At 34.9% G+C, this 24115-nt stretch overlaps 1 protein-coding gene across 2 annotated transcripts in view; it reads right to left on the reverse strand.

Moving 5' to 3' along the window:
* Positions 1–24115, reverse strand: part of ubr1 (ubiquitin protein ligase E3 component n-recognin 1) — a 40510-nt gene that overhangs the window by 14878 nt on the left and 1517 nt on the right. For both annotated transcript variants that reach the window (XM_088925071.1, XM_088925070.1), the window contains exons 2-28: positions 22351–22610; positions 21615–21693; positions 20181–20291; positions 17131–17261; positions 16165–16303; positions 15644–15706; positions 15021–15144; positions 14681–14788; positions 13510–13598; positions 12399–12497; positions 11923–12080; positions 11711–11810; positions 10994–11122; positions 10548–10728; positions 9945–10006; positions 9636–9746; positions 8545–8610; positions 7675–7776; positions 7334–7397; positions 7062–7186; positions 6347–6399; positions 5805–5907; positions 3356–3404; positions 2755–2909; positions 1816–1915; positions 1102–1205; positions 402–482 (exon numbers count right to left, since the gene is read on the reverse strand). In XM_088925071.1, coding sequence (XP_088781197.1) covers positions 402–482; positions 1102–1205; positions 1816–1915; positions 2755–2909; positions 3356–3404; positions 5805–5907; positions 6347–6399; positions 7062–7186; positions 7334–7397; positions 7675–7776; positions 8545–8610; positions 9636–9746; positions 9945–10006; positions 10548–10728; positions 10994–11122; positions 11711–11810; positions 11923–12080; positions 12399–12497; positions 13510–13598; positions 14681–14788; positions 15021–15144; positions 15644–15706; positions 16165–16303; positions 17131–17261; positions 20181–20291; positions 21615–21693; positions 22351–22610 — 2946 coding nt within the window. The remainder of the gene's footprint in view (positions 1–401; positions 483–1101; positions 1206–1815; positions 1916–2754; positions 2910–3355; positions 3405–5804; positions 5908–6346; positions 6400–7061; positions 7187–7333; positions 7398–7674; positions 7777–8544; positions 8611–9635; positions 9747–9944; positions 10007–10547; positions 10729–10993; positions 11123–11710; positions 11811–11922; positions 12081–12398; positions 12498–13509; positions 13599–14680; positions 14789–15020; positions 15145–15643; positions 15707–16164; positions 16304–17130; positions 17262–20180; positions 20292–21614; positions 21694–22350; positions 22611–24115) is intronic.

The raw sequence follows: 24115 nt of genomic DNA on the forward strand, positions 1-24115 counted from the left end.
CTCTGACACCACACAGAGTAACACTCAGAGACTTCTACAACTCTCTTCTAGGAAACTAATGCTCTCTACCATTTTCTCTCTCAAACAACAGAATACCCATTCTGACAACAACATCAAAGAAGCAATATAGAAAATATTAGGTTATTTCAGAAAAATTCAGCTTCATGCAAATACCGATTAAACCCTAAAGAAAATACTAGCATAAGATAATTGTTTTGCTATTTTTTATACACTTTTAATTCTAATTGGTCAAGAAATAACTAGAAGAAATCAGATGATGAAATTCACACAATTCACTGTAACCACAATTCACCATAATTCACTGCCATTTACCCTTGGCACCTTCCAGATTTCTGACTCTCTTTCTAATCTTAATAGTCCTATGATATCTGCCTCAGTACCTCCTCTGGTTTGGTATGATCAACACTCATTGATGCAGAAGGGCTCGATTTCTCTCGAAGACATTTCACTGTTTCAAACATCTAGAAAAATAATAATAAAACATTTTCATATTTAAGTAATTTTTCAACATAAAAATAACATAAAAGACATAAAAATAAAAAAGATTAAGAAGATTAACAAACACCATACGTACATTTTATATATGACAGAAATACTTAAGATGCAAGGACAAAGTATTAAAGTTCACACATCAGTCATACATTAAGAATACTGTACTGGATCTGTTACACTCTTTCATTGGTGACATTCTCAAATTTAAGACTCATATCTTGAGACATCTATAGATAACAATTTCAGGCAAAACACATACAAACCTAGACAGTGTTACATTTGATAACAGTCTTAACACCTTGATAAGATCCCTTGTAATATTTCCCATGCGTCCCTGCTAATAATACAATAATACAACAGGCAGGACAGCATGGAGCACGGGTTCGGGCTTTGAAAAAAAGGTTATGGGTTCCAATGCTTGGTGGGACACCGTTGTACCCCTGAGCAATACACGTCACTCAAATTTATATGGTTAAATAAAGGATTAAAAAATAACCATCACACCACTAACAAGCTAAAAAAATGGCTATCAAACCAACAAATTTAGTTGGCAAACTAAATAGGCAACTGTGAAGGTTCTCAGTGTACCTGCAGTGTCCATTTGATCATGTCCTTCTGCGCCTCCAGAGGTGGAAGAGACTTCATTTTTTCGAGGAAGTTCAGCAGAGATTTGCCATGTTCCCTGCCAGTACCTGGGAGGAAAATAAGGTATTATTAACATTAACAGCATGGGACACATTAACTCCCATTTAATTTAAACTTAAAATTTAACATTTATTCTACTCCAGTGTCATATAAACAACCATTACATAAAAATGAGGGAAAAAAGAAAGCACAGTTTATCCACAACACATCTTTTCTGAGATAAGCGTCTGCTTATAAAATAAGAAATAGCACATTTGAAACAAAAAATAATGCACGACACACAAACACAAACACCCACTCACACCAGAGAGAAAGCGAGAACAGAACTCTCATGAAGGCAGTTTGAGTGTGTGAGGTGTTTCACTTTTTATAAATGTATAAATTCAGTGGAGACAGTTATTAAATAAATCAATGATGATAAAGAAGTTATTTCAGCACCTTTGAAGAGCTACATTTGTGGAGCTACATTAGAAGCTCACTACAGCATATTAACAATCCTCGATACTAGAAACTAAATTTTTCTCAAAATAACTATTTGATTTATGTCTTATATGAAAAAGGTAACAGGAATCAATGCTTGTCTTGAAAAAGTGTCACTAAAATGCACATTCAAAATAATGAGGCTGCCAGGAGCATAAAAAATCCCCCAAAACTCACTCATTGCTTTCAGACAGAAGTCAAAAGCTACTTCTTCTTCACTGCTAGCCTCAAGCTGTTGCTTTTCTTCTAGTAATCCTTGCGCAATTAGATGGAGTGCCTAACATTAAATTGAAAAACAGTTAAATTAGCAAAGCCTTTTTAATAAACCTAGAGCCATTAAATATTTAGCAACACACTTTTTAACTCTGAACTCTATTACAGTAAACACTCTTCTAAAGGAGAATTTTGCCTATAACATGACAGATGCTGAACTTACCCTCACAATAATGAATTGCTTATGCTGGGTGTATGTTTCATATGCATTAGCTAAGAAAAAAACATTCATAAAAAATCCAGTAACATGGTTTTAAAAAGTAGTAAAATAATAAAATGTAATAATGTATACTACATAGGTTTAACATTCAGGAATATCAATGGTGCCCCAAAGAGTAAGGTCAATTGCCTATTGATGGGTGTTGATTTTGTTGCTTGCTTTAGCAAATTTCATGCAGAATATTTACACACATGAAATAAACAGCTTGTATATTAAAGTTAAAAAAAGGCATGGAAAGATTTTCAAAAAATAAGTCAAAAGATTCAGATATCGGATTTATATAGTCTATAATGCATATATTAAAGACTACAGCATATATTATTAGTCACATAAAAGTATGTTTTGAGGCCAAAAAACATCATTTGTGATTTAACAGACACTGGCACTTATGGGCACCACACAATTTGTTCACTAAAGAGAGGGTTTGCTGTACTCTTACATTACTTGAAAAACTTCAGTGGACCAATTTAGTAACACACACTGGACCAAAGGTAAACTAATAGAATTGTGTAACGAGTTGTTTAATTGTTTATAAATTTGAAATCAACAGTACAGAGGAAATATTAGCCCCATCCTAAAGTACATAGCGCAAAGCAGACGTCATCAGCAGAACAAAAGTATACCCTCTGAATCATGGCTTCAGTCCATAATGTTGCCTGATCTTCCACCGCTCTTTGCAGTACTGTACGAAGTACGTGGATTAGGACATCACATTTGAGAAGATTTACAATGTTTGCAAAGGCAGGAGAGAAAGCAGGAGGAACTGGAGGTGGGAGAGCTGTAAAACAAAAAGTTTCACAACTGGAATCAACGTTCCAGAACTTACAGTTTCAAAAGCAGAACATTCTTATAACTAGCATTTCAATTAATGCAAACTGTTGCAAATTTAACTTGTTTACAGGTTCAGCACTCACGCTAAAGTGTAATAAAGACCTATGTGGGATGACATTAATCATTGATAAACTGCTATGAAAACACAGCCTTTGCCTGATTGTAGTTTGTTCAGTAAAATTGTTTCAGGGATGTTGAGCAGTAGTCCATAAGGTAAAAATCTACTTGTTCCATCAACTCATTCTCATCTTGACCACTGAATATTAAGGGCTATGCCTTAATAATAAATATTCTAATAATTACACACTTATATCAATGCAAATCACCGCATTTGTGGACAACTGAATTTAGTCGCTAACATAGCTAATAGTTATCCAGTTAAAATTTGTTTACCTTTATCATTGCTCTCCTGATTCCTTAGTTTCTTCTGAGCATCTTCAGCCTGAATTAAAATTAAAAAAAACAAACCTGAAGTCACAGTATATGGACGCACGGTTACATGCCTACACATGAATATCTAAGATGCAATAAGACCAGCGTTGAAAATCAAAATAACAAAGCCAATAAGGAGTGATTTAGGCGCAACTGTTTAGCTCAATGAATTGTTCCATCTTCTTATGGTAAAAGAAGAAAAACATATTAAAATCTAATATTAAATTACCAAAAATACCCAAATCATCAATTAAACCCAATAAATATTGTTCTTTAAAAATTAAGTCGACATTTAAAAATACACAACATACAGCAAACAATACATACAGTATGAGATATAACAAGAAACTCATTAAAATAGTTAATTAAATCAGTAACAACACATTTTAAAAACCAAATCTATCGTGTTTTCTAAAAGAAACATTTCCTCTCTTTAAACACATGAAGATATGGCTGCCATATTTTATATATTCTTGTGTTGCCCACCACAATGCTAGAATTGCAGGGCCTAATTATTGTTGTGTGTTTTGGGTTTGAAAGCACAGCTTTTAGAAATCTGACATTTTTATTGCTTTTTTTATCAAAAGCCAGCACTCCATGTCAGCTTTTAGTTTTTTTTGCTTTCACACAGGTCATATTATTCTTTTTTGTGACTATTTGTGATGCTGCCTTGTACTATCCTTCTCACAACTTTCCCCAGACTGTCATTCTGAGTTCCAAGCGAAGCATTGCAAAAACTTAGGCAATGTACTGTAGCTTAATTGTCTGTTTTCTTACAGGGAGTTGACAAACTGTAAGCTTATTAACAAATCATTCAACAGCAAAAGGCAGTCTTTCATTAGCAGCTGCAATCAGTGTATCTTTTTGGAAAACCAACACTACTGACAATGGATTAAGTAGGAATGGTCTCTTCCCTTACTAGACCTTAAACAGCAGTAGTGCATAAGGTGGTATGAGAGGCTTTGTAAACTATAGAAATATAAACTGGCTAAAGGTAATCAGGCAGTGTAGTGATTTAAACGTTTTAATTTACTGAAATAATTAGAAACTGGGACAGTAAACTCAGGGATTAATTTGTGGTTACTGGGACTCAATCAAAACAATGGGGACATATTGTAAGCAGATGAATTATAAGAATCCAATACACAATGTTATTAGTCTAATAACAAAACATGCATAACAATATAAATGTGTAAATATTTTTATTAGTCAAGACAAATCAATATGTAATCAATATATAAAACACATGGTTAATCAATATATTATCTGATGCTGTTACACAACAACCCAGAATTATTAAAAATATATACCAAAATAGGGTTAAAATACAATAACCTGAATACTTGTTATTGCAACCCACCTCATAATTTAATCTCAAACGACTTCAAAATTCAGATGCTCAAAATGCTAATGTTCAATTCTTTCCTGAAGCAAACTTTACCAAATGCTTGTTTTACGTAAGTGCTGAATTCTAGAGTACCATCATAGTGATCAAAAGAAGAATGCTTGGCCAGACCATACTTATGTCGTGCTTAGCTACACGCTGAGGTTGGAAAATGCACAGGTAGTCTGATTTGGGTCTGGCCACAAGTGAGACTGAGATGGAGTGAAACTTTAAAAGTCTGCTTGCCCATATTTTAAAACTGCTATTCGGAAGTTCTCTGATATTCATTAATGTTGACAACAGTCTAACTGTACTATGTTGCTGATCAGGCAAAACTACAATTTGGTGCATTTTGCAAATCTTCTTTTAGGGCAGAATTCTGTTTATGTATGGTGTCTCAAATGATTATTTGGTTGTCAAGTTGCCAGCTTAGAAAATATCCTTATTAAATATATTATATCCAATATCCCTGTTGTGCACACCCTTTTAAATCATGTCGTTACAGGTGGAGATTGGTCATGACATCATCATCAATCATCAGGTGTAGTAGCCATCCCCATGTTGCATATTCCTCACTGGTGTATCACTCTGGTGCCAACAGTGGATTTATGACAGATGACCTCCATCTGTCATAAGTACAGATGTCTCTCCCTCTTGTTGAGGCAGACTAAGAGACTTCAAAGTGGGCCTTTCATCACTGAAATGTTATGATGAGTTTAATTTATGATGTTCTGGTTCATATTAACAAGAAAGCCCATGCTAATTGTCAGTGTTCCAATTCTTCCAGTGTTCCAGTATACCACAAAAGTTTTGTGATACAACTTGTTACCACAAAATCTACAAGCAGTATTGATTTATTACAAGTAATTTTGGTTTGCTTTGCATTATTATTAAAAGTTTAAATGGTGTAATAAGGTTTTTGCAGCTGCATAGACTTTAAACATCACCTAAATCCACTAAAATACTGTGACAGGAAATGTTTTAGGATTACAAGGTTTCACTGAGCCTTAACGTAAACAGACATACCTTGCTGTGCTGGGATTTGGAATAGTGGTAGAAAAAAGGGTTAAATTCTTTCAGACATTCCTTCCTCACTTCATAAAGACCATGGCCAGAAACCCCAGGTTTCCTGGACAAGAAAAAGGTTATCATGCTCTAAATTTCAGCTTATATAATCACATGACCAGGAGCACTTGATTAAAGGGAGAGATGACACTGGGGCAAATCTACTATGTTAAACACAGTAACCACCTGTAAAAGAATTATAAGCATACTGTATTACAGTGAATTAACACCCCCTGGATTTAGCAATGACCTTGAATAAATGCTACACTTTATGAGATATAAATAAAATGCCACCTTTGACGTAGGAGAGCAAAACAAGTTGACTATGTGGAAAATCACAGTATTTCAGCTGGCCATAAAAATGGCCATAAAAAACTAATACCAAGCCATTAATGCAAAGAAAAATGATAAGTGTTTTTAATGTGTTTAACATATAAAAATTTGTAATAATTTTTATTTTCAAACATTTAAGTGCAATTAAAACAGCAAAAACAAAAACTTACTTAAAAGTAGCTACTTTGTGGATGACACTTTCCAGACCAGTTTCATTGTTTTCCTGTTAAAGAAGACAATTTTCCTGTATATGATACTTTAAAAATCCAGTCTGAACCATGATGAAAGGCCACCTGCACTGTCATGTGCATCTACAATAACCATTCAATCTTTTCCAGTGCAAACACTGATTTTCACAAAAACTCAAGGAAAATATTCTTCAGCACACTTTTAGCTTACGTTTATACTTTCAGCTTACTTCTATATGGTATCTAAACATTTTTCTGATTACAGGTCCATTACATATATTTCATATTTTAAGGTTATAGAACTGTGAGAAATAGAAATGGAAAGTGTTCCAATTTAAAACAAAAGGGAATTTAAAAAATAAAGTCTCAGAAAGTCAAATAATACGTACTTTAACCTGTAGGAAAATAAACCTTCAGCATTTTGTATACATTATGTCAATATTTGGCAATATTTACAGAAAACAATATTTTAATTAGACTGATACTATAGGTTTATTTGAATTCGATTACAAATATGTATAGGGAAAATATCACAGTTTTGTACAATGCCTGATTACTGTCTCTAGTACATTTTTAATAATCTGCAAATTATTTCCTACTATTATTTGCAAAGGGTGTTCAAACTATTTTATATTAAAAAGTTGAATACTAACACTTAATGGGATGGGAATATAAAATAATAAGCCACTGAACTCACATTCTCGGGCAAGGCCTTGACCAGACTGCTGTGTGCCATGGGCTCAATACAAAGCAGGTGGATCACTTCTCTCATGATGACATCCTCCTTCACCACACCGGAGATTCCTGGGACAAATCTCTCACCTGTGGGTAAAAATCTGATTTATTCCATTTCAACTACAGTACCTCAACTACTCTAGTGGTTCAGCATGTGAAGTCAGACTGCAATTACGTTACCAAAGATATTTCTAACATGGGAACTATAATGTTTCAACAGTTTTACTGACTTGCCTATAACGATGATGAGAAGGTGGAGCATTTCTTCAGTCAGATGGTTCCACTGCTTGACAAGTTCCTGCAGAGATAATGCAAAAATAATTGATTATATAACATAAATAACAGGAAACATAATTAAAGTATCCCATCACACCTATATGGTATATAACTGTTATGAATCCAAACAACTATTTAGAGAAAAAAATAATGAAATAAAATAAAAATAATATATGGCATCAGCATATAATAAAATATATAAACAGAATAATGTACACACTGAAACTGAACACTTCTGAAATTCCTCTGAAACCTTTAGCCATTGTTATGTAAAATACATTGAAAATACTGTTGCTCACCTTATCTTTAGTAGACACGTTCCCATTAAAAACATCAAACAACTCAAACCTCTGAAGAACCAACATCACAAAATCATCAGGATCCATTTTGGAAGCAGCAATCTATAAGAATGTATTAAATATCATTATATTCCAATTAATGACTGTATGTCTGAAGTTGTTTAGAAGTATCTTTATTTTAACAACTGAAAAAATGCCTATGATTTCAAATATTCAGTAAAACACAAGACAATCTACTTGAGAGAATGAAGACATAGAAGTAAATGGGAACGCTATAAGTTATATATCCCAGAAATGTAGAGTACTATATAAACTGTGAAGATTTTTATTGAATCTAGAAATGTTATTCTCATTCTTATTGAAATGTGAGTAAGCAATATTATGGTTCAGGAACTTTTTAAATACAACATTATAGAAATATGTAATAGGTTTATTCCATGCTGAAAAAAAGAAGAAAGAGAACACAACGTTTCGGCCGTGGAGCCTTCTTCAGGTGTCCACCTGAAGAAGGCTCCATGGCCGAAACGTTGTGTTCTCTTTCTTCTTTTTTTCAGCATGGAATAAACCTATTACTTGTTCCTTTGCAGCCTACGCATGCTGACGCAGCTACCCACCTGAACTACTACCGATTATAGAAATATGTATATTATGCACCCACATCATAGCCAGAGATTTTCCTAACATTTCCAGTTTCTGTTGTAACACTATTAAGATGTACTTAAGAAATCTTGAATATTAAAGAATACTCCAACAGTTAAGTTTTGGCAATATGTTTTACTAAGGAAATGCATGGCAGGCTCGGAATATTAACTTTTTGCTTGCAAATTAACAGATTCTCAAAAAGGCAAAAGAATAGAAGTAGTAATGTACCTGCAACATTATGATGTCCTTATCAAACATTTCATCTCTGCATTTCACATCTTGGTAATAGTATACCTAAAATGCAGTCGTTAGATAAACACTTAATCAGAAAAGTCTATTCAAATTAATTTCACATAGTTCCCTTCTTGCCAGGGCATATAAGAGTACTGTGCAAAATTATAAACCATATAATGTAAGCATATGCAAAAAAAAACTAAACTGATTAATAACACTGATAATATTAAAAAACGTTTTAAGTATAGGGAATCTAGCTTCTCTGTTATCCACTACTGTAATGTAAGAAATAATACATTTGACTTGCTCAGGATTGATTTATTAAAGGCTGTGTGCCAAGCAATCACAACTGAGACACCTGTAGTACTAGACAACCAGCCTGGCACAGACATTGAAATTAGTGAGAAACAGGGGTGATGCTATACAGGAGACAACTGTGGGCAAAATCATTTAAAAGGTAAAACAGAATACAGATGGAGGGTTGTGTTACACAGTGGAAAGATACAAAGGAAGGTTATAATAATTCCCTAATTCATCCATTAGAGCAAAATGAGTTCACTTGTCTAGTGTTCTTCAGTGCCTTATAATATAGACAGCAATGATGGCAAAATGTAAAAACAACAAGGAAATGCAGTTTTCCAGCAACTATGGTATGCATACCAGAACACCAGGTCATTTTAGCCAGAAATCTAATAGGCAATGCCAAACAAAAAATTAATCAATACAGACTCCAATTTTACAAAGACAAAGCTTCTAAGACATGGTGCAATATGGTCACTTCAACATTTTTGACATTTCCACATTTTGCACATTTCATTATTAGTTGTGTGATCAAATAATTCAGGGTTAATTATAATTTTCAGCCTCTAAGATCCAACTATACATATGGAATTATTTTAATACAGGCTGATAAATCACTAAATCATAAAGTACTAAAGTAACACTACAAAGCATTTCAGTAATGTACACATTTTCTAGTACAATTACACATTTAATATAGTCTAAAGAAGAAAGACATTCATCATACTACCTAGCTTTTAACTTGTGCACAAATCAATGTAGAGTGCTATAGTGCTCTTTCTCACCTGACTGACAAGAGAAAGCCCATTTCTCCTCCACATCTCAGCTGATACCTGTGCTGCCAAAACCACACAGCGCAGAGGGTACTCCATGAGCAAAGCAAAGTTGCAACTCTCCTGAAACACAGACACAGAATCAGCAATGACAAAGATCTCACAGCCTTAAAACAACATTTAATAAACTCACTTGCTACGTGAAGAAAGCTTAAACTTGATCTTAGCAAACGCATTCATGAAAGGGAAGATCCTGCAACAAATGGAACATCCTATACATCAGACTTTGCTGAGAGCAGTAAGGCAGGCACCAGTACTCACTTCATCAATGTACTCGTGAAGCCTCGCTATTGTGCCAGTTCTGCAGATGTGGACATATAAACCTAGAAGCCAGAGCAAAACCACAATCTTATCAGACACCTCTGAGATGCCATCACTTAAAGAATCTTAATGATAAACTTAAATGAGAGTATTAAAAGAAATTAAAAAGAAAATCTTACTGTGTGTGTGTTTTGGCTAATGAGACTAGAAAGAATTGCGTACATTTATTATTATCTTTCACTCACAGAAGATCTAAGAAATAACTACAACTATAGTACTCAAATACTAGTCTAAAAACAACACACATTAAAAACATTACAAATCTCAATCCTGCAAAATTTTTGTTTTTAACAAGATTAATGTAATCCAAAATGCTTTACAAATTAGGCTTAGTTTATTTTGTCTAAACATGAGAGTAGCATATTTTAAAAACAATCTAACAAATTGGGAATCTGATTAATTATAAAATAAATGAAATATTTCTCATTGACGAAAATACACTCATTGTCTAATTGAGTAAGCAGAAGCTAATTTTGCACTTTTAACATGGGTGAGAGAAAGTGAATAGGAGCCCCAGGTGCTACTCAGAAATCTGCTACTCACCAGCCAGCAATCTGGAGATTGGAAGGTGGATGCTCACAGGTTCCTGAGACACTTTGTAAGGTCTTGTGCGCAAAATGTGTTTACACATATAAAAATCTGTGGCTTCGCTGTTGAAGGCTTGGTTTGTACACTGCATCAAAGCAATGTGGCTTTCTTTGAAGGCTTGTAGAAGAACTTTCTCCTAAATTGTAATGATAAAAAAGATCCATAACATTTCATAAAGGAAAACATACAAACTGGTTGAGCATTTTGCACTGTATCATGACATCTTGACATTCATATTACTCATATCTTTTTAAGAAGACACAAAATAAGAAAACCTTTTCTGACTTACAAAAAATGTTAACAGTATAAAATTCAAAATTTAGCTGTCTAGCTTTTGCTTTTCTTTTCACTTTAATACAAGATTATTTGATAGTTATGTATTGACAACTGTGAATACTTACATCATATGCACACCAGTCCTGGAACATGGAGAGAATGTGCCTGAGTTGTATCTGAATAGAAAATCCTGCTTCCCATTCAGGTTCAACCTCAATATGCTGACCAAACTGCCTCTTCACTTCTTCCATTCCCTGAAAGACACCAATCTGAGTTATAACTTCTTCATTTAAGTAATACCAATACACAATACAGCTGTATAAGAACGTCTTCTTAAAATAGCACTTTGAGACAAAATGTACAATATAAAATGAGTATGATGAAATTTAAATGTCTCAGAGAACATCAGTAGATTAGTACATTAAACCAAGATGTCATTTATCCATTCCTCACCTCAAGTCATTAAATAAAAGAGCAAATCAATACAATCATATAAAGGACTATTAATCTAGCCTGTTTTAAAATTGCTCACGAACAGAATTAAATTCTAGCCAGATTACATGAAAAATACAGTGCTTCAATTTCTGTTAGATTTTCACCTAGAAGGGATAATTCAATTGAATTCAATCTTCAATAACCAAAAATAAACTTCACTTCTGTAGATGTTTTACAGAAATCTGCACAAGATTGCTTAATTCAACCTTCTTATAAGCTACAACACAGAAAAAAATGTAACTGGGTATTACAGTATTTAGCAAGACAAAATATATTCACTTGAAACCAATCCATGATACAGTGAAATTATTTCTGCTTTTCATGTCAGTCTATTTGAACAAAGGTACCTGCATGCAGGCCAGCATTGCCAAAAATCTTCTAAATCCCTCAAGGAACTGCTGTCGTAGTTTCTCAGTCCATACTGATGGCTTGCTGATCAAAATATATCTGCCAAAAAAACATTGTGAACAGTCAAAACACAGTATGCCAAAAATGGAAACCTATGAGTTAAAACATGTTCAAGCACTGTTTCCTAAAAAACTGGAAAGATAGCACTTACTTGAGATCATGAAAGACAACCTGAATCCTGAAAAACTTGTCTGAGTTGTATCCCTGGAAATGAAATCTATTGTTTCCATCGAGATGTTCGCTCAACATTTCCATCACGGTGTCAATGATCACTTTTATGACATTCCCTTCTTCAATCAGCTGTCTAGCCTGCAAAGAATCCCAGTGATGACAAAGTTTCAACACAAAAAACATCACAAGCAACACAAACACTAAGATAACACTTTAGGACCATGTCAGTCATTTCTTTGTAAAAAGCTGAAGAACATAACAAAACCACAATCAAATAAAAAACAACTTAATTAAGAGCATGCATGCAAGTAGAGATATTATATTTTTAATTTGGATGTAGATGATAATTCTTTCTTTGCATTCAACAAATAATACAATTGTAGTAGGACACAATTAGGAATAATTTGTTTTAAACAATCATGTCAATCATGAAAACTAGAAAAAATATTTTCTCACCAATGTAGGGACAGTGAAAATCTGCACAGATAAAGCTGTTACTGAAATACTCCGCTCATGGTCATCATTAATGAAGTCCTTCTGGAGCTGCTTATAATGCTGTGAAAAATCAAATTCAGGGATTTACTCTTTATTAGAAGATTTACTCTTCTTTATTTCAAACAACTTCTGACTTCCCAAGTTACACAAAAAATTACTTAAACATAATAATACTGATGTGTACAGGAACAGCCAAATTTAGTCATCTCCTTGAAACATTATATTGAGATTCCATCAGTAAAATGCAAGTGTATATGATGTATTTGTTGCTTAAATAAATTAGAACAAGAAAAACTATGAGAGCTTTGCTACTGGATATATCAAAAAACAAACCTGTCCAAAATTACTGCATATTTTATGCTTTATCATCTTATAGCCTGATCCTGTCGGATCTCAAAAGCAAAGCAAGATTGGTGTAGTTCAGGTGGGTCGGCATGCGTAGGCTGCAAAGGAACAAGTAATAGGTTTATTCCATGCTGAAAAGAAAAGAAAGAAAACACAACGTTTTGGCCGTGGAGCCTTCTTCAGGTGTGAAGAAAACACACTTTCACAGCCAAAACGTTGTGTTTTCTTTCTTCTCTTTTTAGCATGGGATAAACCTATTACTTGTTCCAAAGTTGACCTCTGAGAAAATCCAGGCTGCTGAAGCAAGTGGTGTTGGTGGGTCATAAATGACTTACTTCCCTCTAGACCACAATTTCCAGATCAATTTCCCAATATGGTGACCAACAACACTGCTGCAGGGGGTGCTGTCCTTCACATAAGACATTGAACCTAAGTCCTACTACTTGGTCATCGAAGATTGTACTTTTACAAAGAGTAAGTGTTAACCACAGTATCCTGAATAATATTCTCTCTGGGCTTCCAAAAGTTCGACCAGTAAAGCGGTTTCTCATTTCTCTGCCTGATCTACTGCCCAGTGTGGCTGTCTGCACACAATGAATGTGATTCAGCAGGTAAGTGGTGCACTTCAGTCAAAAAGTATTTTATCGGGACTAGTACTGCATATCCTTACATCTGAAAGACATTAATTCTAACCTCTGCAAAATGAATAACAAATATACATGCTCACCTTTGCAAATTCAATAGCAAAAAGCCTTTTATATTCAGTTTCCATCAGTAAACTGCAGACAATTAACTCATGTACAATCTTCCGGGCTCCTAAGAAAATAAAATACACAGGCTACAGTGAAAGCAATGTATGTCATGTCTTACAATTACTTAATAAATACTACATAATTGCTTAGGGTTCTGGACTATAACTGGAAGGTGAGGATTCAAATCCCATGGAGGCAAAAGTGTTATAGATCTGTGCAAAGAATTTCACTCAGATTACTCTAGTTAAATGCCTGGTTAGGCATTATAGGTACAAATAATAATATGGATAAAAGCAACTGTCAAAATTAGGAATGTTGTAGGATGTAATTTAAGTGCAAGTTTTATATCTCAGTATTGCTAATAATGTATTATAATTGTTTCAGTTATTGCATTACATTGAATTTATGGACTTTATTTTATATACTACTGTACATGAATTTTCAGCTATGTTTTAAGTTCGGTGATTTTGTTGAATAAAGTTAATACAATAATGTATTAACTTATTTAAAGTTAACAATAATGTATACATGCTATACATACGCATTGTACATCTACACATATAAACATACTAACTATCCAAAATAATTAGGTACTCTGAGTAATTGTCCCTGCATTGAGTTTGTGTTATGGATGGTCCAGGACAACAACTACAGCTGTCCATAAATTGCCAAACTGTGGCATGTCCATTACTTTCCGTGCCAAAACAGTATCTGTTTAGTCCTGTCCTAAAGCTGACAGTTTCACACACAGACTCCCTAATTACAGATACCTTTTGTGTTTGTAACTTACTACATATAGCTAAATGCTTTCTGCAAATATTCCATACAGATGCCTCGGCTAACTTGGCCCCTACCTGACCTTTCACATTCTTTCATATCTCTAGACTTTTGGATATCATTCATTCACTAGATCCCCATTAATCCTACTCAGTATGGTCTGAAGTAAGGATCACCTGATTCTGTCGTGTGACTCACTGTTTTTGCATTGCATGCAGATAAGTTAAACCTCCGTTACCAAGGATGAGGTTTCCTAAAATTTTGGCCAGCCAGTGAGCGTACTGTCAACAAAAACACGAGCCCTTTGGCACAAAAAGTATTAAATTCTCAGTGGTCAGAGATAAGTGTTTAAACAACCAAGATACCTACCTTTATAAAGATTTGCATCATACAGCATTAGTCTACTGATGAGACTTTGGCTGTCTGGAAGAGGATGTGCTTCCAGGGCTACTTGACAGAAGACCTGCCGAAACCCAACTGAGAATAAAGAGGGAAAAGAAAATCACTAAAAAAGACAACTTGTAAACTTAAGCATCTTATTCTCTTTACTAGTTCACATATGTTTAACAGGCTTGATTATTTGCAATGTTAATGCCATTGTTTCTAAACAAAATAACAGCTAGGCTTAATATCTATCATTTGCTTTTAAGGCAAGAAGTGGGCTTAAGCCTAAAACAAGAAAATGGACACGGTGGCAGTGATGGCAGACCTGAATAGTTGATAATTTTCTGAAACCAGGTTCCCAGTCGCATGGCAAAACTCTGGTGAGCCACCACACTAGAGTGTAGGATCTCTACCCGCAGAGGCTCCACAGATATGTGCTCTGAGGTTGACTGCCAACACAGGACACAAAGGAGATTCAGAATATCCTTCACTTACACAGTTTACAAAAGGTTTAAGCCTGTACTTTGCTCAATATTCTAATTTGCATGCCCAATGAAACTGTCTGTTGCCCTTTCTGTTGCTGAATATCCAAGAAAATAAAAGGTTATTTAAAGGTGAAAGTTAATAATTGCAAAACTGTCCATAACTCCCTGATATTCCCTGGTATGTGATGAAACAAAAGTCATAGTTATTCTAGCTTCATTTATTTAACTTTCAGAAATATATATATAAAACTGTCTAGTAGAGATACTACTACTTAGGCGGGCATATCTAAATGGCAACAGCAGCAACAGACATTAAAAACAAGAAGAAAAAAGAAATCAGTAAACAGGACTTAAGGGACATTATTGGAAATACTTCTTAAAGATGATTAGTAAAATTTTAACTGCACCAATTAAAAATACTGGTAAGCTTTAATATCCCTTCTCAGACAATTTCTGCACTTACCCTAATGAGTTCCTTAGCTTCCTGACAGGACTGCTTAGTGCCTCTTTTCACGGCTCTGCGTCCCTATAGAAATGTCAATGTAGGAAGTATATAATCATACAGTGCATTACTTTGTAAAGCATTTGAGAAGCCACCTTTAAAGGTGCTATATAAAATAAAGTTTATTATTATTATTATTTCCCATACAAAAATACACCAAACTTTCTGAATTGTATGTGCAAATCATTTTTGAAATAATGCAATCAAATATACCCATGAAGGCTTTAACCACTTAATGTTTGCACTTGTGGCAATACGGAAATTTTTCCTACTTTTCATGGCACTGGTGAGTAATTTTCTACAATTTCAAATCACATTGGTTGAAGTGAGAAAGCTAAATTTAACGAGCAAAAGGTACAAAACACTTAAACCTCAAAACACTGAAAAGAAAAACTAGAATTAAAACATAGGTTTCTGATTTAAAAACAATAAGAATACAGTATTACAACACTGCCATCTCACTCATCTGCTCTCTCCCTTACCTCTTTGTCAATAAGTGCTGTGTGGGTCTGTGCCTCACTCTGGTTACATTGCACAGATCTCCGGAGAGTGTAGATGACATGGTCATAGGAATGGTGCTCATCATTATACAGTACACAGTAATATACATCTTCTTTCACACTGCAAGTTAGAAAAGAATAAACAAGTTAACAGATACAACAGTATTTATATTTTCTATTCTCTTTGTTAAAGAAAAAGCTCAAATCAAGTAGGAATGATATCTTTAATGTCCAAAAGTCAGAAAACAGTTTGTGAATCCTTTACATCCAATCAAAAATGCCCCCAAAAAACATATTTGTCAGTGAGCACATATATTTTACTGCAGATAATTACAAAGTGTACTGTCCTTCCAGAATTTTAACCCATAAAGGAATAAAAACAACAATTTGGTGGGTTTCTTTAAATTCACCTATTCAGATGTACAACTTTAAGTCAGCTTGATCTCTTTCCTTGTTCAGTCACTGACATAGAGCTGTTACTGTAAGTCATATTCTGGTCATGGTTCAAGGACAAGCCCTCCAAGCTTCTTTCACCTTCTCTTCTCTGTTTTCACCTTTCTCTAGCATATGAATGCACATAAAATATCAGTTTCTGAAATTATCTCAGTAGACCCTTAGACCAACCAAAAGTAATTTTATTCAGATTTTTTAGCTGCAACAAAGTCAATGACTGTTGGTTACAAAAGAACTCCCTATAGTCACAGGGTCAGAGGGAGTAAACAAATGTTTACACTACTGAAGGAATGCAGATAAAAGCAGGAGGATGATAATACTGAAGCCCTTTACATTTAGGTCAAAAGACTTTGCAATAAATCTTTTGTTAAATAAGGCTTCAATTAGAGAACGGAAAAGGCACATCTACCCAGACATAGCCTTCACTATCTATGTAAACTTCCCCTCTTGTGATTTCCATAACCCGTTCTGTGGAGACAAACATTACTACTATACCGGGGCTGCAATGATGAAGGTAGCTCTGCCCCTTCTTCCCACACCAGCATGTCGACAGTGTACCGGAAGAGAATCTGGAACAGCTTTAGAGCTCTCTCCCGCAAGCCTTCCTCCAACACACTCTCCTCACCCTGTGCAGAACACACAAAAACATTTCACCACTCAGGACCAAGAGGATATGGGAGAGAATTAAAGTTTTCACCAATACTTCTTGGCCTACCCCTTGCACTTAAGATTCTAAGACTTACACTGGAGGAAAATCTAAAAAGCAAAGCTCCAGGCAGCAATACACTTTAACTGATAGCATCAGCTGTACAGAGATAATTCTGAATTATATTTGTCTTTTTCTTCATAATTATATACTTATGAGTCATGTCGGTTGTTCACTAATGGTTACAATATTTGAATAACTGGGAAGAACTGAAATGATGGCCTTAAAATTCATAATGAAGAAAAACAGTGTGCATACTTTAGAATATTGTGTGAACCTATACTAGAATAAACAGTTTTGCTAAGAGAATTTCTGACTTACTCTCACTTCTTTATTTTACCACTCAGAATTAAAAAGGACCATATAGTCTTTAAAAAAGCACTATGCCACTACACCGCCCAAATCGCTCATTGCTTTGATTTAATAGTAATTTGAATCAGCTTACACTCTTTCTTAAGTGCCATACAGGCTGCAACATTTACTAGAGCCAACATAGCCTAAACAGATATAACAAAACTACATCAAACAAACCAAGTATAAAAGCAAATAAAGTAATAATGCATTAAATAAAAGTTCAGCATTCAGCATTAAGAAGCTACTAAATCATAACTTTTAATTGCACTTTACCAAAATATACACAACTATTCACAATAATGAAACATAACTTGCTTTTAACACAATGTACACAATTTTGATTTTTCAGGAACATTTCCTTGGCAAATCTCCATGATAATCCCAAAAATGTAGCAATGAACTTTCACCCTACTTCCTCTGTACTCTATGGAAAATATTCCATTGGACCCACCAGTTAGGTTTTTCTGAGAACGCAGGGTGATAGTGATGTGTGGGCCGGCTTTTTTTTTACTCGCACCCACCCAACCCAATCTAAAATCTTTTTTTTTAACCCGTGCCCTCCCAACCCGGGGGTGTGAGTGACCATCACTACAGGTTGACATTTTAAGTTTTTCAGTGCAGTACAGGCCAGAGCAGAATAACGTTGTACAAGCCTTTATAAGAAATACACAAAAGTGTTTTTAGTGTACAGTTATGTTGCTCAAGTTCTTTGATAATGATTTAACAAATGTTTTTGGAAGTTAGGACCTTCTGTTAATTTTCATATCTTAATTCAGTATTTGAGCTCTTTTCATTTTTTTTCTGTCATTTTTCTCTGTTTTCTCTGCTTTAACACTGAATTTAGAGCCACTGCCAAGTTTTGCACATTATGTTGCAATGATATTGCCCTCTATTGTTAATGTGCAAAGTATAAATCATGATGTTGTGGTCGTGGCACTAATTTCAATATTGTCACAGATATCACCATGCCTAAAGAAAATAATTAACTCTAAAAACAGTCTATAACCATACAAATACTGAATAATAAATGCGAACACTTTTGGTTTAAAAATCTCAGAACAGATTGTGTGTAAATCTATATCAAATACAATCTTTGAAGATTAGCTAACCTCTCTGAAATCAAGTATTCCTTATCTATAGTTTCATCACCCACTGTCAAAACCAAATATGTCCGTAACACACCAGATGGCATGAGTAAGTAAAATACAATGAAAAAGCTAATACTTTACCTAAAAGCTTTCATAATTAAACCAGGGTATTCTGAAAGAGTTCTGTTGCATCACAGATGCAGCTCGATAAAAGCATGAAACACAAACACACCAGAACAGCAAGCTTTAATTCAATAGAAACACCCGCTGTTTATGGAAAGACATCAGGGAAAATGAGTAAAGGGCTGTCTGTTTAAAATCACATCTGTTGAATGATCTCCCCAATCTTATCCTCGGTTTTGTGCTCTGCCATACTTTTTTATGTGTTATGTTCCACCAATCACCAATAATCATCAATGATTATTTGTATTATTATCTTTTCACACATCACTGGCCTAAGCACATTACTATTCTATGTAAACAACACTTTTTTTAGGCGGCACGGTGGTACAGTGGATAGCATTGCTGTCTCACATCGCTGGGGCCCTGGGTTCCATTCTCCCCCTGTTCACATGGGTTTCTCGACATGTGCCCCATTTTCCTCCCACAATCCAAAGACATACTGTACTTGTAGGTTCACTGGCTTTTGGGAAAATTGTCCCTGGCGTGTGAATCCATGTCCAGTTTATACCCTGCCTTGCACCAGTTGCTTACCAGGATAGGCTCTGGCTACCCCCTTGAGCCTGAACTGGATAAAGTGGTTAGAAAATGGATAGATGGACAAAACTTACTTTAATGCTTAATCTGAGTCTGCACAGATCTTATTCCAGCAGAAAATGGTGACGGTGAAACTCGTGCTCAACCACTCTCAAATGTTCTGCATTTTCATGTACGTCAAACTTAAAAAAACATAACTTGTACCCCATATGAATGGTCTTAGAAGGTGGCCTCTGTTTTATGTACATACACTGAAAGTGCAACACTACAGTGTGGTTACTCCAAAAAAATAATACATTGATAATAGTTAATGGTAATGGAAAGACATTTAAATTGATGCACAATATATCAAAATAGGCAGATCAGTTTTGAATAGTTTTGGTGTAAAGCTCCAGGTGCTGGAGTCCAGCCGGTCTAAAAAAGAAGTTTCCATGTCCCTCTCTGTCTTTCTGATCTCAATCACTCTAGCAATTTTCCCACAGAACAAACTGTTCCTTGAAAACAGCCAAGGCCGTAGGGTTGCAAACATTTATCCAAGAGTATGATTTTGTTAGGCTGAGTGCAAAAGAACACAACATCACGCAAGCAGTTCATGAATGCCCATACATGAACATTTTTGTTATGAACACCTCCCACTCCAAGCTCCAGATTCCTGACATCTACAGTTATTACACACATACTGTGTCCATGTCCTCTGCACTTCCTGGTTCATGTTTTGTACACGAAGGACCAGTCTTCCAGGCTTCCACATCCCCACAGTCACAGAAACCGCCTCCAGAGGATGAATGCATCTAGTGAAAAGATATCACATTTCTTTAACAAGATCAATTAGTCACAGTGATTAAGTCAAACTGATTGATGGTCCTGAAAATCCCGCAGTTCAACTTTTTTCAATACAAGTTTGATCACTTTTGTTAAAGCTTTCTATATTAAGTGCCAAACAGTAAATTATGCCCAAACTAGTTTCTGCATTATGTTTTGTTTGTGATTTTCAACTGCAGTGAAATTGAATTGCAATGTCAATGGCTTTTGACGATACTTGATCACAACATTAATAAATACACTAACATATCCCTGAATAAACGGTTTGGATACCTGCTATTAAATGTTTTAACATAATTTAACATCTCATTCACAATTTGATCAGTTCTTGATTATTAAAATACAATAGTTAATAATATGTTTAATTAATGAACAGCGAACTGACCAAGATGAAAATGTTTGTTTTTTTAATTGCTTTTGAAATATGACCTCAGGACTTTGATATCATAGAAGAAAATGAGGACTGTGGGGAATTTTACATTCACCCACTACTATGACACATTGGCAGAAAACATATTGCTTGAAAAGATGAGTATCAGCTTCTAAGTCTAAGGACCACAAATAAAACAAATGGATTTCAAAATGATATCTAAACAGTTCAATGTAGATACTGCTTATGCACACCCCCTTCAACTATCATCATTCAACTCTAACAAACTCACCTGTTAATGATCAGGGACAAATCTGGGGTTTAACTGAGCTGAATGGATGTAATTGGTGGATGTTACCTTGATAAACACGGGCAAGCACAATTGCCAATTTGAAAACCATTCTACAACATTCAACTTTATCTACAAAGAACAAATTTACATAAACTCATTTTAGGGTTTTCTTTATTTCTTTTCTTTTTTTCTACTAGATAGCTAAAAAGCACAGACATGAGAATTACAGCAAGAATACATTTCTTTATAATAGGCTAATAGGAAGCCTTTTATTTTCTTAATGTGTAAAAAAATACATAGTAAACAATTTGGAACATATTAACCCCAGTCACTACGTTTTACACAAAATTTTGAGTAATTAACAAGTTTTCATTTTCTCTTTAGTTCATGACCCCTTTTCTAAATTCACGTAGTCTGTTAAATGCTACAGTAAAAGAAAAAAAGAAGCAATGATTTAAAATTGCAAAATGATTTTAAATGTGTTTTGAGTCAGCTAACCTTGGTACAATACCAAACATTTTTTTTCTCTTGTCTTGAGGTGTTAGAATTGTTTAGGTTTCTCAGTCACAAAAGCGAGTTTCTCAGCATCTCAGATCTTAAAGGAAGCACAGATTAAGAGACAATCCTTACCTTGTAACGATGACTCTTGTGTACACTGTTTTGGAAGCAGTCCATACATAGCACACATGTAGGATCTATTGCACAGTCCCTGTAAAGCCAAAAAGCCTAAGCTGTAATTTAATAATTACATTTGTTACACAAGATTATATAGGGAGGACAGCCACACAAACAATTTCAGCATGATTGCAGTTTGGTTTATAAAGGTACACATTTAAACTGTCTGAACCATTGCTTTCTTTTGATATTAAACTTCACAAAGCCATTGGTTTTATACATTTTTTATTCTCACATGAAATACTGCTATTTACACTTATCAGTTTAGAAAACTGCTATCACCGTACTTGACAGTTCTCATTTGAGTTTTCAGAAGGGGCTATTAATCCCCTCTCTTGCGCACCTACGTATTTTTATCATTATTGTAATTATTAATATTGTTATTAATTATTTTAATAAATATATTCATTTTTTGAGGCAGTTTTTGTAGCAATTTATGTGGTACTTGTTCTATTCCCATATCATTAACATATAGCTGTAATATATTACACGTAGCCTAAATAGTCGTTAATACAGCACAAGAGACCATAGCTCTAGAAACCTTAAATGCAGAAAGCTACAATGAAATGGAGGTCTTATTGATTTTCCCACCTGTACAGAGGATTCTAATTTCCACACGATTGCTGCTTTACCTCGCAAAACGTAAAGCCCGGGACACCCTGTCAGGTCCGTGAATCCCTCAGCGTCTTACCTGCAGGAGTAGGTGGTCTCCCCTTCCTTGAAGACTCGGCCACAGAGCTGGGAGGAGGTGCTGGTCTGCTGCAGCTTTTCCAGTCCAGTGCAGGGGTCCTCCCCGAACAGGTACCACTCCAGGGGCTGCAGCAGCAGAGGGACGGCCAACTCCTCCTCCAGTGCGGGCTGCGGCTCGGCGTTCTGGCAGTAGATCCTGGGCACCTGCTCTGCCAGGTAGAGCAGGAGCTCTGGGCCAAAATCAGGCAGCTCCTTCCACATCTAGAAGAGAAAAGGTACATTTTTCCACAGCTTTGTTACTCAACTGTGACTTTTTTAAAAAAAATATTGAATAACGTATCCTGAGGCACTGAAGGTCCTGTAGAAATGCTTGTGCCTCGGGGTTTGGGTTTTTTTTTTATATGGGGGATTTCATCTAGTAGAAACTTGGCTAATTTAAATTTAATTTTAATTTAAATCTTTACCAATATGTTAATTTCCTTTTTAATCTTTTCCCCCAAATTCCACTGTTCCAAATATTTCAGCAAATATCCTGATCTTTCCTGACTTTGAAAACCGAATAACAAAAACATTAAATGATCCATGATCAACATAAAATCAATCATTCAAGGTGACGAAATGTATTTAAATCAATAACGCATTTCCTAAAAAATGCTAAATGTTAGAGCCATTGTTAACGTATAGATTTGAAAAACACTGTACGGTTTTGGTGTCTTACAAAAGCATTCAGACACTTGCAATGTTTTCACAGTTTTGTTGTCATATATATTTATCTTCAACCTACTCCACACAGTCAAAACAAAAACAAAAAGAAGTAAATAATATGAAAGAATGATTGTATCACATTTAAACCCTTTCTATTGTGGCAAACTTAATGTATTTAGATATACAAAACTACCTTAGCAAGGCACACAATGATCACAGTCTGTGTACAGAAAAAGTTGTTCACATGATTTCAGAATAAATACACATCGCTGTAATGTACCTCAGTCATGTGGTACATTTCAAGGAAAAATCCAACCATCAAGACCTAGGAGCTATCAACACAACTCAGGGATAAAGCTGTACAAAAGCACTAATCAGAAGAAAGGTATAAACATTTCAAATGATATGTCTTTCAAATTACATATGCCCTTAATATATCTTTGAGCATGGTGAAGTTGATTAAGAAGTGAAGGCGACCAGACAGTTGATAGAAAATGTCCATGGGTCAACAATATTCCAGTTATTCCACAAACCCTTGAATGGAATTGACATACTAACATCTCAAAAAACCACAAGAACCTTTCAACTGAATATTTAAGTGGTAATGCAAACATGTCAGAAATAGTTTTATTGTCAGATAACACAGAATTGGACTTTTCAGGTCTAAATGCAAAGTGTTACATCTGACACAAACCCATAGTGAACCACTCAATAAACACCCCCACTGTGAAGCATGATGGTGGCAGCATCGTCTTATACAGTAGCTTCACTTCTCATCAAGAGAAACAGCGAAGTTTATCCGATAGGAACGGAGATGGAGCAAAGTACTGGCAAATCTTATAGGAAAACCTGCTTCAGACATAAAACTGGGATGAAAATTCATCTTTCAGCAGGGCAATTAACCAAAGTAGAAGGCCAAAAAGGCAATAAGAAAGTGTATTCCCTGTACTGAGTAGCCCAGTCTAAGTCTCAATAGAATTCCTGACTCAATAGGAAACAGTAGCAAGACTGCTGTCTGTGAGTAATCCAAAAGCAACATGAGACAACTTAAGCAAATCTGC

Source organism: Atractosteus spatula, chromosome 9 (genome assembly GCF_055471065.1).
Source record: "Atractosteus spatula isolate fAtrSpa1 chromosome 9, fAtrSpa1.hap1, whole genome shotgun sequence".
Taxonomy (NCBI): Eukaryota; Metazoa; Chordata; class Actinopteri; order Semionotiformes; family Lepisosteidae; genus Atractosteus; species Atractosteus spatula.